Below are 17883 nucleotides of genomic sequence, written 5' to 3' on the forward strand. Positions count from 1 at the left end.
CCGATTGTGCAGTGTCCCCCGCTGCGTGGCCCAGAAGAACGGCACGGCGCATCGCATTGCTCGGCTACATCGCTTACTCGCGAACTGACGTTTATCACATGGCTAGCGTGTGAGTCTGATACCCCCAAGTGGTTTTGAGCATAATGAGTCACGAAGGCCAGAAAGGGTGCCATGTACAGGGGATCTCAACTCACACACGTACGTCCTTGTGGCAAGGAAGACTTGTTGGAATATTGGTGCTTTTTTCTTGTTCCGCATTGTCATCGGTCTACAACACTGGTTTGCAAATTCAAGGACTAGTTTGTGAGGCACTTGGCATATCCTAAGAACAATTACCTTTTAAAGACTGAAAAAAACCTAGAAACATTGAAACCAAATTTTGGAAACTCAAGCACAGAATCAATGAGACCCACGCATGTTACCAAAATACAAAATATCCTTCTAATCTGATGACAAGTTGCCAACATGTATGTTAGGAGTAGATGTTTTAATAGGCGTCCATCAGATAACTTAAATTTTCAGGATGTACGTTTCCATAATTAATCAATTATGACCTGCATTGAGTTTGGACCGATTCCCACGACATCATCTTGAGCTATCACACATACCGGTCTACCTACATACCGACCTACATGCCTATCGAAGCAAACTGTCAGGCTTTGGGATTGAGCGGAGGGCGCTAAGTCCACACGTCTCACTGCTCAAAGCGAAGTTTTGCGAATAAAGCAGCTTCTGAGAAGGAGCTGCTCGTGGCTTTATTTCATTTTTTATCAACCACGGGAATTATATAAGCCCGGAGAGGACGCGACGCAGACGGCACGATAATTCCTGAACTGCTCCACCAACCCCTCCTCCCTTTGGAACTGGCGGCCACCCAGGAATAACAACGCCCCCAGCACAACCTACAACCGTGTGGGGCGGTTGGGAGAGGAGGGGGAGAGGAGGAAGCAATCGTCCCCGCCGCGTCTACCCCACCGCCGCCCATCGCGCCGAGACTTCGAGAGAGAGTCACGCACAACAGCTTACATCAGTGCATAAGTATGTCCGCAATAATTCCACAGATGGAAAATGTAAAAAAAAAACCACCCCAAAACCCTTTGCCATTAACTTTATTAAGCGCAATTGTAAGTTGTCATTGTGTTTTTTTTTAATTATAGCTGACGACGGTGCCGGTTATGGACGCGCTAACGTCGCCGGTGATGTCATGGCAATCAGACGGCATGCAGGGCTGGGGCGGTGCACCACACGTGAGGTTTCTGTGCTGAGAGCTTCGATAATTGCCGTGAGCGAGGTTGAGACGCAGGGCAACGGGGCAGGGACTGGGGGCCGTTTGCTCCGCACCACGTAGGGCGGGGGGGGGGGTAGCCCTTGCGGGGTAGGAAACGCACGGCGAAAATTGTTTCGGAGTATTGGACCTCGGTAGGAATGCAGAGGACCCCCAGCATCACAACGCCGGGACGGCACGGGGCGATGTGTGGGCAGGACGGCGCGCATTATCCCAAGATGGACGCGGTGCGCGTAACACGCGCGGTATATAAACCCCACTAGCGCGGAGTCACTGCAGAAGAGAACGTGTCCTACTCAGAGCTGCACCAAACGTTCTGCCCTCCTCACACGCGGGGCAGGCTATCTCTTTCCTCGAACCGGCAGTCCCATCATAGAATTATATCGCAGCCACGAGCTTACAAATCTTGAGCGGGACACTCGGTTTCCTGTCTGGGCCGGATCCCATGGCCATCGCACGGCTCTTGCTGGAGGGTGGGATTGAGGGCTCCGCAGACCTCACAGGACCCTGCTCCATACCATTCCTCTCTGCAGTCTCACCATACCAAGAGCCAGGGCTTAATCTTATCAGGAGGCGGCGGCAGTTGGGAATCTCCCGTTCCATATTTAGCACTGGAACGCAGGACACAATTTGGTCCCACCATCTGGGGGTTTTGTGTTTTGCAATGGACTCACATAAGGGATCTTCCCCTCAAACTTATTATTAGTACAACTGGCGCTATGTTCCACAGATGGTAAAGTCTACCGGTCGGAGGCGATGTTGCGATCTTGTTTTTCCCCCAATGGTGTAATTTGCGGGTTATTTAAACATTTGGACTGTGACGCTGGCACGCATATGGCCTACTCTTTTTCAGCGACGTCACGGGATCTGTAAAGTTCCCTGCAGGGCAGACAGAGAGCGTAGGACGCTCAGTCGACACTTCTGCAGTATTAATCAGGGCAGCCGCTGGCCCCGAACTGCAAACCCCCCTGCAAACAAGCGGCAGCCGTGTCACTGCTCGGCTACGATTCCGGCGGCGAGGGCTACGCGGGTATTTTCCGAGCTGCATAACGCGTGGGGGATCCAGAGCCGCAGCTGGCGGCGGTGCTACATCATCTGGACTGTACAGCCCCGGTTCATCAACAACCCCCCCACGCCCCATCGTGCGAGGGATATCTGCCCACTCGGGGGGCACGTGGTGCCATCGCCACTCCACCACTGGCTTAAGAATGGAGTAAAACCCCTCCAGCGCTACCACACAACAAACACACACAGTAGTGGGCGATGTCACCGGCGGTTAAAATGCAGAAGCATAAATATCTCGTCAAATTCATTATTTTTACTAGTGGCCAATTTATGGTGATGGCAAGAGTCCTGTTTTTTGATACATTGTGAAAATGGTAAAAATTACTTTTAATAGTAGCTAATTAATGACATTGGCAAGAATATAACCGCTAGCTTTTAATACCCTGGAGTCCTTGATTGTTAAGAAAATATAATAGCCGTGTTCATTGTGATCGTAGTACATTCCTTGTGTTATTATTGCCTTCCAATGGTTCATCCATGTGTTAGGATTCCACTATTTATACTTACAGACCAGAGGCCCTTTAATGGTGCTTGTAAATAAGCTTTACGTTTATGCCTTGATTCCAATGCTAATTCACTTTTCATGGCTATTTTAATTGGTTTTCGCTCACAATTCCGATTATGTAAAGTATTTTGATGTTATAATTTGTTTAACTAAAATATTTTTTCTGCACATTTTTACTGCTGAAATGAAAAGGACCCCTTGTTGTTTTGGTCTCTCTTACACAATATACAATAGACGTCATGTCGCCGTAGGCACAGTAAGCTGTTATAAACACAGGTTTTATGTCTTCCCAAAGATGAACAAACTATGGAGGGTCAGCAGCAGTGTTAGTAGATCCACAAATATCACGCAACTCAAAACATTTGAGGGTTTCCAATTAAACACATTTTTGAAATTGTATTATACCAAGTAAGGCCGACTGAGCTTTATAGATCTTTATCTGAAGCGACCTGGCCACAAACGATAGTTCAACGAAGTGGCTTATCATGTGAACATCTATCGCAGCCAAATATTCTAAACACATGTTGATTCTAAATGTGAAGGGAAAAACCGGGGGACCCAGAGAAAAATCCACACGACCACAGAGAGAACATGCAAACGCCAAATATATAGCATGCATCAGGGTCGGAATCGAACCCACAACCTCCTGTATAGCAGGTGAGGTAGTCAACATCTTGAATGCGTGCACGTCACACGTTGGGGATCTGTGCAGCAGACAGGAGGACGATGGTAGCTCGTGAAGCACGTGCTGGAGTAGACTCCAGCGTGCCCCGTGGACCGCAGCAAGAACCGGCTAGACCGCACACCGTGACGTGAAGACGGAAACTAAAGTGTTTTGGACAAGCAGCTACGGGTGTGACGGGAGAAAATCCGGAGCAATTGTTGATGGCTGGTAAAGTGGAAGAAACAAGGAACCGAGGTAGACAGAGACTGAGGTGGACAGACAGAATTGTGAATGTGACCGCGAGGACTGTACGGCAACGTCACAGCAGAGCCCAACGCCGCGGAGAGCGCAGCAGCTACATAATCGAGGTCACGAACCCTCCGGTAGTGAATAGAACGAGTAACGCACAGAGCGGGGGGGGGGAGGGGGGCACGCGCGGTGCACGTGACATGCTTCCCCGGCACGCGGCGACGGCTTGGGGTTAGGGTCCAACGGGAAGGGGGAGGGGGGCCACTCTCACCGCTGGCCCTGGGGGTCCGGGTGGCCCCACGCTGTCCAGGGAGCACTTGCAGGCATGTGGCAGCGCAGGGCATTTGGCTTCGTCTCTCTGCACAACACACACACGGACGCAACGGTCACCCCGTGGACCTTCAACAGACTGTTGGAGCCAGGGCTGTCCGCGAGCACCTATTAAGGGAAACAACACGGCGCACGAGAGCGGGTGGTTGCGGCTCGCACAACACCCGACCGCCTTAGTCTGCCCAGTATCGATGTTCACACACTGCGCCGTTACTTATGGCCGAGCCGACATTGGGGAAGGCCCAAAACTGATTGAAGAAAAAAAGGGGTGCATCAAATATCCCTCCCAAACTCGAATGAAGACAAACCTAACAATATATATAACATAACAGAAAATGAACTGTAGAGTCTTCTCTTTGTCGTCTATATCTCTCTTCCATTATCTCACTCAATCCCTTGCCTCCACATTTATTTCCTACACAGGGCCCCCGATGGACCAGCAGCAGCACTGGTCCGCATGCATGCATGTACCTATGGGCACAGATGCTCACGCAGACAGACAGACACGCGTGCAGTCAAACACAAGACAAAGATCCCCTGTGTAACCTTTACTCGACTGTTGGGGCTAACGCTATGAGAGCGAGCACCTATGGAGGACGGCACGCCACACGAGGGGATGGCGTGGCCAACACCGCGGCTGGTCGCCTTCATTTCCCCAGTGCTAACTTGTACACTCTCCGCACCAGATACAACATTTAAGGCCGAGTCTATTTCAGGGAGGCCCACGACGGGTTCAGATATTCGTCACTGTTAATGGTCATGAGCGGGAATCTAATTCGGGTGGCCGGGTCCGTAGTGCAGTGCAGCACTTACCGCTGCACCACTGCTGTCACACGGACACAAAGACAAAAATCCCCCGTGTAGCCTTTAACAGACTGTTGGAGCAAGTGCTGTTAGCGAGCACCTATGAAGGACGGCACGGTACATGAGGGGGTGGGTGGCCAGCACCACGCCCGACCACCTTAGGCTCCCCAATGGCGATGTTTACACACCGCACCAGGTACTCATTTGAGGTTGAGTCGACCTAGGGCAGGTCCAGGACCGATTCAGATAATAATTACCCGTGTTGTGGCCGTGAGCCGGAATCGAACTCGAGTCGCCAGGATCGTAGAGCAGCACGCTAACTGCTGCGCTACCGCTCCCCACGTACAAAAATATTTGCGCACACGTACAAACACTACCCCCAGCGTGACGTGAATAGCAGCCTCCGTACTGGACACTTTGGTGACGTTTTGTACTTGCGCACACAAAGTCTCTTTATGGCAAAACATTTTGTTTGAAAAAAAAAGTTTTCGAACAAACAAAAATATATAGCAAAAAATGCAAGAAATGTTAAAATTACATACATTTTTGAAAAATTCAGTACCGCATAATGGGTACCATTTAATTTGTGAAGTCTGGCATTGAAAGGTCATTTGTATTTTCTGTTTATTTTCTAATATATTGGACGGCTACCATTTCCCGCAGCACTGTGGGTGGTAGCAGCTCACAATGATTTTGTACTGGTCAGTCAGCAGTGCAGCATCCAATCTGACTACGCTTTACTCAGCAGCACTGCAGGGTAACTAGCGAACAAACCAATACACACAATTTAACTGACATTGACCAAACATGCCAATGCAAAAAAAAATCACCTGCAAATTACTCAATTGGGATTACACGCAGAAGTAGCATCGTCCCAAAGTGCGAATACATGGTAGGATCCTCTTTAAAACGAGTCATGAGACTCGTGGGGAAACAAGCGTAACAGGAAGATTAATATTAAACGGTTCATTTGACGGTATGTATGACTTCAAAGCACACTGCAACAGCAATGTGCCTGAAGACTGCATTTTTACACAAATTTCCTACCAATGAATGAACATCCCTAAAACTGAGGGGTCCTTCTCATTGTCAACAAGTCTGCATCGGTATTGACCAAGAAAATCAAGTTGTGCTTATATAAAATCACCCACATTGCTACTTGCGACTTCGAAGAGATCTCCAAACAGCATCTGTCTGGGCTCAACATTTAAACTGTTAAGTACTTGCCCAGAGCTTAAACAACATTTCTGGCATGAATGAGGTTTCCACTCCCACTTGTTAAATACTCCAAACTTGGGCAGCCTGCGACTCTGTTAGACGTGGCTGGGACGGATCACTCTGGACACTGCCTAAGGCACAGAAAGACCTTTATCACGCTGTGTGGCACCCATGCGTCTTAATGCTTGCATCTGACTCGGCGAAATTAGATTTCTACATGAAATCAATCCAGAGTTATTTTATTCCATCCGTGAAAAAATTACAATGTATAAAACTGCAGTCATAATAATAATGTAATTTTATTTTATCCAGGAAAGCTTCACCAAGCCTCAAGATTTTTTTTTCAGAAGGTCTCGGCATCGGGAAGCTTGGCCAATTCCCATTACCGAGCATCTTTTGCATGTGGGAGGAAACCGGGAGTACCCGGAGAAAACCCGTATGAAAGAGTGGATAGAGCGAAATGGTCATATATTTAACAGCGCAGCAGAAATGTGCATTGCATGTACAAAACGCAATGGTCACGCGGGAGGAGTTTTGACACCCACTTGCTGTACTGCTGTCCCTGTGTCACCTCGCAGCATCCCGTGGGGTTTGGGAGTTTCAACAATCCTTGGTGATTCACCAACCCTCACCTCCCAAGTGCGGGATTCCCGGAGAGGGCCACGTCACCCATCTCTAAACCTCACACGCAATCTGAAGCGATGGGGATATCTCTAACAAACCTTGGTGTAAGCATCACTCGGTATTACGGCACGTGGAAGCAGCGGTGACGCAGCGGTTCGCGGAACGCGCTGTAAACCTAGCAACCCGAGTTCGACCCCAGGCTATGGCTAACATCAGAGACGAGTGATATCCGAACCGGCCTTGGTCCTCTCCTTCACCAATCCGTAGAGGCCAGCGTGGTGGAGTATGGCCGAGAGCTCCCATGACCGGCATGGGGGAGGCCTCTATCCAGGGGCAGAGTAACAGGGCTGTGACGGCATCACGGCACAAGCTGGACCTAAAGCGTGTTTGTCACTGTGACTCGCATGGTTATTTAGCCCACTTTTCCTGTTCCTTCATTCAAATACGGCACTGGTTAATCTTTCTGGACAAGGTTTCCAGGGTTGCCGGGTTTTGGATTGGCATCTCTAATTGTGGTGTGGTATTCGTGGGCAGTTTTACCAGTCAATATACACGTGCGTGTGTGCGTGTGTACGCACGCACGCACGCGTGAGCAAGGCTGAATGCATCGGAAACCGCGCACGTACGCGTGTAACGCCGAGGAAGTTAAGAATGACGCGCGCGTAATGTGTGAGATTTGGTTTGCTTGTGTCGCACCACCACGGCGGAAGCGAGACGCTTTATAAACTAAGAGTGCGCTGCATTCACTTCGAGATTCATCACGAGCCGCGCGGTGTTTCTGCCTCACCTAAGCCGCTCAACCGCATCGTGCCGGGTTCCGCACGCGACGAGCAAGGGGCAGCGGAGACCCACAGGGCCCACGCAGCCACCCTAGAGTTTGTGCGAATTATAAGAAGCACCCTCGTCCACCCCGCCTCCCCTCCTCCCTGAGTACGCACCGTGGCCGGGAGCTCGCAGCACTTGTCACGACTCGTCCAGCCCATGCTGCACACGATCTCGAACATCTGTAGCTGGAACTGTACCCAGAGGAGGGACAGACATGCAGCATCCCACACACATGGCGGACATCAATAAACACAACACGCGGGACAAGGCACAACTACAAAGTGTCATCTTGGCCAAAGCCGTTGATGCCACCACCGCACCTCATAGCCAATGCTTTCTGCCCTCCACCACATCCCGTAGCTGCTGCACAAGGACACACAGCAACCACCACCGTGCTCTCTTAGGCCTTCTCTTGCCCTTGGTCGTTGGACCTGTGAAGACCGCTCCAATTCCGGTCTCTGTAACCGACCCCCCCTTCATCCTGCCCACACATGCCACCCAGTGCGACCGTGTCTGTGACTCGCATCTACAACATTCGCCTGCCATGTTCCATTCCGGACGGCCCCAATGCGCGACAAGCACACACACACACGTACCACATATGCCGCAAACAGGTACACAAATGGCATTATTCGTGTGCAGTTGGGCAAGCAGTTTTTCTGTCCAAAGCCCACGAAGAAAAGTGATTTCCAACAACAATGGTGATGTTTTTTAAATCCAAGGGAATGGCAAAGGAAGGCACCGTGCTTACGCTTACTAAAACCTGAAGCGGCTCACGACCGGCACCAAACAACCATGGCACCTACAGCCAAAACCAACACCGCGGCACAGGACAAAATTGAAAGAAATAACATTATTAAGTGACTTATTCTTTGAAGAACATTAGAGGCTCAATAATTTTTTTTTATTTTTTAAGGCAGACAGACCACTTTGCTACGCTTCGGTGCTCTTGGCCAGGGGAAAGTGGACCGTGAAATTCGTTCCAGGGTAACGGTGGCTTCCACTCTGCAGCCTGCGAGGAACGAGAGCAGTGGAAACACCGGGGGGGTTCCAGGCCTTGCTTTGTGGGGTGACTGCCCAACCTCTGACCAAATCTGGAATGCACTTGATCTTACCATATTCCAGAAGCCAAAGCAAGGTTGAACCTGGGTAGTGCTTAGATGGGCGACCGCCACGCATAATAGGTTGTTACAGGCTGGGAGGCTATATCATGGGCAGCAGAGAACAGTGCAGCAATATCCAATGTTGTACTGTACTTCCATGCCCCCGCATCTAATGTCCCTGCCGTTACCGACCTACACTGACCAGCGTGGTGAAGTATGGTAAATATACCTCCCACGACCTACACGGTGTGGGGAGGCCATCATCCAGCAGTGGATTGACAAAGCATTTTTTATCCTACTACTCCTTCACCGTTATGCAATGCATGCACCAGGAAGAAATTCCAATGTTAATCTGAGTGGCACAAGGGATCACAGTTTCCATATTTATGATCACGATCTGATTAATCCAGCTTCTCAACTGTAATGAGCTGATAGTTACTGCCCGGTGACCAATATAAGGACAATTTGGTTTTTGGATTTTCACTTAACTTGTTGCACATTGGCTCGGGGAAGAAAGTTTTGGTAAATCGACACGTTTCAAAAACTGTTTTGCAGAGTGTGCAGTCCAGAGGGGTCTCGTTAATCCGACTCCAGCAGTGGTTCTGCAGTGTCACCAAGAAGGCCGCCGTGTGGCGCCCTGGATGCCGCGAGGGTTCCGTGAGACACTGAACTGCCTCGTGACAAAACCAATAATTGGTGAAAAAACCCCAAAAATCCTCAAAAATGTATTTCCGCTACTGCCTTATGGTCATCGCCATGGTATGGATGCCAGATTGGTTCTGAAGTCGCATAATGTCTGCTCAGCGTAGGCTACATTCCGTTTGGAAAATCTCCGGTTTGGGCTACCTCATTTCTCACCGAATAATTCCCGGGTCGAAGCGAGGGGTATCCCGGACGTGGTGTGCCGGGTGCGGAAAAATTTTACGAAGTCAGCGGTACTTCCCCAAACAGTCTTCGACAGCCCTGGAGAGAGGGGAACTGTTCTGGATTTGCCATGGCAGACGCCGATGTGACTGACTTGCCCTCGAGGCCGCTCTGCTCTGCCTGGCCTTTGTGCTCGGTTGCTTATAGGGCTCTTAAATTGCAGTGGGAAACGATGTCCCAGATAAACCCGAGGCTTGATCTGAGAAGCTAAACGAAGGCAAATATAATAACACGGTATTCAAAAATTGCCCCAACAAAAACCTCAAACCAGGAAGTTGGGCAGACGCTGAAAGAGCTGCGTTGGCAATCTGGGGGAAAATGTCCAAGGGCTGCGCATGGAAAATGATGATGTGCGTGGGAAGAGAAATAATTCCACCGATTTATTTAATCCCTTCCTTCCCTTTTTTTGGCTGCTTGCGTCAGCCTGCAGTGGGGCAAAGCGGTGAGCGCTCGATGCGGCAACAACGCAAGCACGGGGCATCGCGCGCAATTCATTCAGACGCCGGCCGCAAGCAGGTCATTTCACCTGTCTCATCTACATTCCGGTTTTGATAACTACGGCACGTGCGCCGACGGCCTGCGATTATACGCCGTCACGTCCTATCGTGCTCGACGAACAGCCGAGGCAGCTCGGCGCGCGGCGGGGCAGCAGTCTTTCCACGTGAAGGTGACGCGGTAATTTCTCCGTCCGGATCGGCTCTTGTCTTCGTTCCCGGCGAGGGTTGGGTAACGCAAAGCTCGGCGAGGCTCGGCCCTCGGGGCGGTGCGTGCGGTGGCGGGCGGAGGGGGCGCGTCTCACCGCGGCGGTACGGGCGCGCGGCCCCCGCGACTGCAGGAGGCGGCCGATCTCCGCGTGGCCCTCGGTGGTCACGTTCCCCGGCGGCGACGAGCTGCGCTCCGCTACCAGCGCGCAGTCCAGGTGCACCTTGACGCTCTCGCGCGTCACCACCACGTGCACCTGGTGCCACGCGCAGCACACGGTGCGTACACGCACACGTGGGGCACACGTGGGGCACGCGCGGCACATGCAGCAGATGTACCAGGACTCACAGCACACACAGCACACAGCACGCACACAGGACACACAGCACACATACAGCACACACACACAGCACACAGCACACACACAGCACACACACAGCACACACACACAGCACACAGCACACACACAGCACACACACAGCACAGCACACACCACACACACACACAGCACACACACACAGCACACACACAGCACAGCACACACACAGCACACACACAGAGCACACACACAGCACACACACAGCGCACACACACAGCACACACACACAGAGCACACACACAGCACACACACAGCACACACACACAGAGCACACACACAGCACACACACAGCACACACACAGCACACACACACAGAGCACACATACAGCACACACACAGCACACACACAGAGCACACAGACAGCACATACACAGCACACAGCACGCACACAGCACACACACAGCACATGTCAGAACGTGGGTGGTAGGGTTCCGCAGTCGTGCCTCACAGCCAAAATGTACTAGGTTTGATTTCCGATTCGGGTGCCTATCAATGTAGAGTTTGTATGTTCTCCCCTGTTCTGTCAGGAGTTTATTCCGGATTCCTCAGTTTCCTTTCATAGCTAAAGCCACACACATTCAATTGCAACTGGTATTAGTCAAATTATCCTAATGATTACACGTGTGACCGTCAGTACAACTTTTCATTTTGTAAACATTTCAAATGGGCACGTGTGTTACTTAATGTGAGGTAACGAAAGATAAAGTAGAAACTGCACTGTCACCGTCAAGGCTGTTGGAGTCTGCGTTTAATCAGAGTCATCAGAATATTGATTGATACTGGAGGAGATTCCGAGTTCGCTTCGCCCTTGTGAAGCGAACTAGGAATCCACTGGACAGCAGGCGCGGCCACCGTGAACGTGAAACGTGCAGGGCGCAACGTTCTGACGCAGAACCGCGAGAGGAACTCCCATCCCCGAGGATACACAAATTCATTAAACCCATCTGTCAGTATTTGGCCAGGGTATTTCTTCCAGCGGTCGAAGCGTTTTCCCACAGGCATCCACTCGTTTTGAAGCTGCGCAAAATCTTAAATATTTTCCTGTCGTGCGAAAGAGCAAAAGTCGATAATAATAATAATGATGCCTCTATTTAGTCAGATGTATGGCCCAGTCAGTGTAGCAGCAGCCGGTGAAACTGGCCGTACGCTGTGTTTCCGCTGCCACTCACCCATTCATCCTCTTGGCCTCCCCCTAAGGCTGCCTCACTTCGTTGAGAGCCAACAACTTTCGTCCCAAAAAAACACTAAGCACTGTCATAAGAACGTGGAATTTTCACATCTGGCTCATTGGTGGCGCCGTGCGTTTGGGGCAGACATTTCCAAGCGTGCCAAATCGGAACGCGCGGGAAGCACTAAACTAAATTAAAAACGAAAGTGTTTTTTTTTCTATTTTACCAGATAAGGCCCACTGAGCTATATAGCCTCTTTGTTCAGAAGCGACCTGCCCATCACAAATGATAGCTTCCACTGACCTTGTGGAAGCTCCCGTAGAATATCCTCTGCACCTCAGGCCCGTCGAACGTCACCACCTGCCTCTGGCCCTGCTCGTCATGGTAGACGTAGGCCAGCACCTTCTTACCCACTGCAGGGAGGCGAGGGGAACACAGAGATGACCCCGACGCTCGAGTCTGATGTCTCGCGTGCGATAATTGCATCGGGCAACACGCCGGCACTCTGCGCCCCACTGCGCTGATGGGACTCAGAATGTTGAAACCGGTCCAGAGCTCACAGCTTGCATTGTGTGTTTGAGTCGATGTATTGCAGTGTGTTCATACACAGCCGCATTGTGTTTGTTCATACCAATGTTACGTTGTGTTTATATTTCACCAGGTTGTGTGTTTCTCCATATCGCACTATAATGATGTACTCATGCTGCATTGTTATTGTGTATTGTCATGTTGCACGTGTGTGTGCGTTTATCTCATTGTTTCTGAAAAGCCATGTTGTGTCTGTGCGTTCTGTATTGTGCGTGTGTGTACATACATTGCCTTTATATATTTTGGATTTGTCTGTGTCCCCCACGTCCCGTCACGTGGGCTGTCATGTCCGTGCTGTGTGTGTGTGTCCCCACGTCCCGTCACGTGGGCTGTCAAGTCCGTGCTGTGTGTGTGACGTCACATCACGTGGGCTGTCAAGTCCGTGCTGTGTGTGACGTCACGTCACGTGGGCTGTCATGTCCATGCTGTGTGTGTGTCTCCACGTCTCGTCACGTGGGCTGTCAAGTCCGTGCTGTGTGTGTGACGTCACGTCACGTGGACTGTCAAGTCCGTGCTGTGTGTGTGACGTCACGTCACGTGGGCTGTCGTGTCCGTGCTGTGTGTGTGACGTCTCGTTACGTGGGCTGTCATGTCCGTGCTGTGTGTGTGTCCCTACGTCCCGTCACGTGGGCTGTCGTGTCCGTGCTGTGTGTTCCTACGTCTCGTCACGTGGGCTGTCATGTCCGTGCTGTGTGTGTGTGTGTTCCCACGTCACGTCACGTGGGCTGTCATGTCCGTGCTGCGTGTGTGACGTCACGTCACGTGGGCTGTCATGTCCGTGCTGTGTGTGTTCCCACGTCACGTCACGTGGGCTGTCATGTCCGTGCTGTGTGTGTGACGTCACGTCACGTGGGCTGTCATGTCCGTGCTGTGTGTGTGTCCCCACGTCTCGTCACGTGGGCTGTCATGTCCGTGCTGTGTGTCCCCACGTCTCGTCACGTGGGCTGTAATGTCCGTGCTGTGTGTGTCTCCACGTCTCGTCACGTGGGCTGTCATGTCCGTGCTGTGTGTGTCTCCACGTCTCGTCACGTGGGCTGTCATGTCCGTGCTGTGTGTGTCTCCACGTCTCGTCACGTGGGCTGTCATGTCCGTGCTGTGTGTGTGACGTCACGTCACGTGGGCTGTCAAGTCCGTGCTGTGTGTGTGTCCCTACGTCCCGTCACGTGGGCTGTCGTGTCCGTGCTGTGTGTGTGTGACGTCTCGTCACGTGGGCTGTTATGTCCGTGCTGTGTGTGTGTGTGTTCCCACGTCTCGTCACGTGGGCTGTCATGTCCGTGCTGTGTGTGTGTGTGTTCCCACGTCACGTCACGTGGGCTGTCATGTCCGTGCTGTGTGTGTGACGTCACGTCACGTGGGCTGTCATGTCCGTGCTGTGTGTGTTCCCACGTCACGTCACGTGGGCTGTCATGTCCGTGCTGTGTGTGTGTCCCCACGTCTCGTCACGTGGGCTGTCATGTCCGTGCTGTGTGTCCCCACGTCTCGTCACGTGGGCTGTCATGTCCGTGCTGTGTGTGTCTCCACGTCTCGTCACGTGGGCTGTCATGTCCGTGCTGTGTGTGTCCCCACGTCTCGTCACGTGGGCTGTCATGTCCGTGCTGTGTGTGTCTCCACGTCTCGTCACGTGGGCTGTCATGTCCGTGCTGTGTGTGTGTCACGTCACGTCACGTGGGCTGTCAAGTCCGTGCTGTGTGTGCGCGTCCCAACGATGCCGTGGTGTCGGTGCTGCGAGCGGGGGGGGGGGGGGGGGCGTGCGCACCGTCGAGGATGATGGCCACCTGCTGGCTGCCGCTGGTGCTCAGCACCTGCCACAGCGCGAACGGCTCGGGCCCGGTCTCAGGGAGCACCCGGAACAGGAAGGAGATGGTGAAGTCTGGCCGCAGGCCGTCCGGGTGCACGTCGCTGTCACACAAACGCGCGAGCGCACACACAGATTCCCCGAGTAGCCTTAAGACACTGCTGCGGCAAGTGCTTTTAGCGACCACCTTTGAAGGGCAGCGTGGCACGCGAGGGGGTTAGTGGCCTGCACCACACCTGGCCGCCTTTGTCTCCCCAATGGCGATGTTTACACACCACACCAGGTACTCACTTGAGGAGAAGTCGACTTAGGGGATACTCCGGTTCAGATAATCGTTACTGCTGTTCGCCATGAGCGGGAATCAAACTCTGGTCACCGGGTTTGTAGCGCAATGCACTAACCGCTACACAAAGATCCCCTGTATAGCCTTAACAGACTGTAGGGGCAAGTGCTGTTAGCGAGCACCTATGAAGGCCGGAACGGTACACGAGGGGGTGGGTGGCCAGCACCACGCCCCGCCGCCTTTGTCTCCCCAGTGGCAATGTTTACACACCGCACCAGGTACTCATTTGAGGCTGAGTCGACCTGGGGGGGGGGGGCAGGACCGGTTCAGATAATCGTCACTGGTGTTGGCCGTGAGCGGGAATCGAACCCGGGTCGCCAGTATCTGGTGCAGCGTAGCGCTAACCGCTACACCACCGCTACACACACACACACGTGTAAACATTATGTACGTCTTAGCGGTTAATTGACCATACCTACACACCCTGGTCAGTCCGGGTTGGTAAATGCAGGCAGCATAAACATGGGAGTATAGGCTGTACACTATAGCAGTGGTTGTTGCTGTACTGCCTGCTGCTGCCCACCAAGTAGCCCTGCAACTCGCCACAACATGCTCTCAGCATGGCGATCGGTCATCCAGGCACCATCCAGGGTGAACCCAGAATCAGAATATTTATTTTATACTGGAGGAATCCGATGAGCTATAAAGCTCTTTTTCACAGATGCACAGTAGGGGCAGGTCAGAACGTTACAACAATAAATAGTACAAAAGCACGATAGGAGTGCAAAGTATAGGTAAAGAAATCACTTCAAATATATACACAATTAAAACTAAATTTTTTTTCATATTACCAGGTAAGACTCACTGAGCTGTTAGCTTCTTTTACTGGTAGGAACGAAGTTGTAAACTGAGTGTACCAGCCTGCAATAGATTAATGTGTCCGTCCGTCCGTCCCCTTTCAATACTTTAACGAAGTGAAATCTCGTGCTGTTGGGTGTAAAATCAGCAATAGACAATGCAGAGACTTGTCCTACCAGCCCACCCTGCAGGGACCTGTTTCAGAAACGACCTGGCCACAAATGATAACTCAACGAAGTGGCTTAACATTTGAAAATTGAATAGCACTTGAGCTTCCAAGATGTGATAAAAGCGGGTGCATTTCAGGTGATTTAGTTAGAGGCAAACTGAGTGTAAAGCCAATGAAAAATGCACACGGTCAGGTATTGAACCCTTAGCAACACTTACCGACTGCACCACTGCTCTCGACATACGAAGGAATTGCGAACACACAACATGGCCCAAACATGGTCAAGTAGGAATCAATAATTCATAACTCCGACCCAAATGTGCACAAACATACCCGTGCATTCATTAATACGTCAACACGTGCACACACGTGTGCATGTGCCCACACGCTGGCATTGACCGTAGCAGCCGTGATAAATAATGGATGTCGGGACCCTAGGAGTACCCTGCGGATTAGGTGACAGAGGATGAAAACCTATAAAAGTCGAGTCAAACTGACAGAATAACTGCTGCCTGCGGTTCCAGGAAGGAATTAATCATGGACCGGGCTCGTAACGAAATAAACTTATCGGCACCATGCACGGCATTCGCTCCACGAGGCCGCGTCTCCACTGGGGCCACACCCCAAGGGGACGCCGTACCCCCATCCCCTTCCGTGCCCCGAACCCCTTCCACACCGCCATGACGTGAAGGTGCCACGGCTGAGATTGGAGCACTTCGGTGGATCCTGCAGACACCACTGGGAATGCTGCCGCGGTGGTGTCACGGGTTAGCACACTGGACCTGCAATCCAGAGGTCGCCGGTTCGATTCAATCTCCCGGCACAGCGGGGCAAGTTTGGTGAATCCCCACCACCGCCTCTGTTCACCTAGCAGTGTAACTGAGTCCACTCACAGTCGATGGACATCTGGCTAGTCTGGAAGAGTAGGCCACATGCCCTCTGGGGGGGGGGGGGGTGCCTGTAGAGTACCCTCCAAGTGGGGTTAGCAAGCAAATGTGGGGTTGCACCTATTTCCATCTTACCTCCATAACTCCGCCTTTACAGAGATCATATGTCAGGTATATCTCACGTCCTATGTTGCGTATCGGCACGTTCTCATGTGGCTTGGAGCAAAGGGGATCTGTGGATTTTATCTTTTGAGATTGTGTGTCCCGCAAGCTGGAGACGGAGCACACTGTGCCACCTCCGTTACGCCGTCCATCTCAGAGTGCAATGCAGTGTTGGTTATATTCTAAGTCTTCTTCTTCTTTCGTATGGCTGGAAGTAGATGCAGAGCAACAACTAAAATTTCACATTCAGGTGGTCAAGCCAGATAACTGCGTCAGGAGCAGCAGAGTGTATCGCTGCGATGTCTCCTTCGTATTTGTGGTTCGGACATTGCAACGGTATACGTTGTATGGTCTGTTCAAGATGACTACAGTCGCACACTGGACAGTTTTAAAAATTCCTTTTTTGTGCATCAGGTATCCGCATCTGCCATGGTTCGTGTGGATGCGGTTTAGGGTGGAAGATCAAACCCAGGGATCTTCTGCGTTGGGTCTTTCACAAGGTGTTGGTTAAATTTCGATTTAAAGCTTTCGTGACTGCAAGGATTCATCTTCTTTGGTTCTTTCGGTAAAGTCACGTAGAATGAGAATAAAATAATAAATTGATAAAATAAAATAACACAATATTCTCACGACGTTTCGGCCACAACACAAGCGGCCTTCATCAGGTGAAGGGGACGAGACTGTCTGGAGGACAGCGCAGTCTCGTCCTCCTCCAGACAGTCTCGTCCCCTTCACCTGATGAAGGCCGCTTGTGTTGTGGCCGAAACGTCGTGAGAATATTATTGTGTTATTTTATTTTATCAATTTATTATTTTATTCTCATTCTACGTGACTTTACCGAAAGAACCAAAGAAGAAGGTGTTGGTTTATGAGTCATTTTAAACTCCATTCAGCTCTCCAAGCTTCATCACATGGGTCCAAAAGGTCTTGGCGCGACTTCAAGCGTTGACGAGGGACGTTATTGAGGTCCTCATGAATGGGAAGGTGACCATTTTCCTCGATTCACAATTGCTGATAATTACTTAGCAATGCCTCAAATTAAACTCAACAACTCCTTGTCCGAGCCCCTTTGCACGCGGGAGAAAACCAGAGTACGTGGAGACAAAGCACACACGGCGGGGGAGGGGGGGGGGTTGCAGAAAGTACTCGCACAGCCCGTGTGTCAGGATACTGCTGGGTTGAAGGCCTCCCCACACTGGAGATCAGGGGTCGGCAACCAAAATAACAAGAAGAGCCATTTTTTGGGGGGAATTAGGTAAAAAAAAACAAGAGCCGCAAGCGGCTCTGCAGCCGCA

At 51.4% G+C, this 17883-nt stretch overlaps 1 protein-coding gene across 3 annotated transcripts in view; it reads right to left on the minus strand.

Annotated features, from left to right (window-relative positions):
* The window catches only part of LOC116945283 (collagen alpha-1(XII) chain-like), a 325203-nt gene that overhangs the window by 93966 nt on the left and 213354 nt on the right, over window positions 1-17883 (minus strand). For all 3 annotated transcript variants that reach the window (XM_032959676.2, XM_032959677.2, XM_032959678.2), the window contains exons 50-54: window positions 14191-14333; window positions 12150-12259; window positions 10396-10554; window positions 7683-7760; window positions 4040-4126 (exon numbers count right to left, since the gene is read on the minus strand). In XM_032959676.2, the coding sequence (XP_032815567.2) occupies window positions 4040-4126; window positions 7683-7760; window positions 10396-10554; window positions 12150-12259; window positions 14191-14333 (577 nt within the window). The remainder of the gene's footprint in view (window positions 1-4039; window positions 4127-7682; window positions 7761-10395; window positions 10555-12149; window positions 12260-14190; window positions 14334-17883) is intronic.

This window comes from Petromyzon marinus, chromosome 23, assembly GCF_048934315.1.
Source record: "Petromyzon marinus isolate PM22_M1 ecotype Great Lakes invasive population chromosome 23, UKy_Petmar_22M1.pri1.0, whole genome shotgun sequence".
NCBI lineage: Eukaryota > Metazoa > Chordata > Hyperoartia > Petromyzontiformes > Petromyzontidae > Petromyzon > Petromyzon marinus.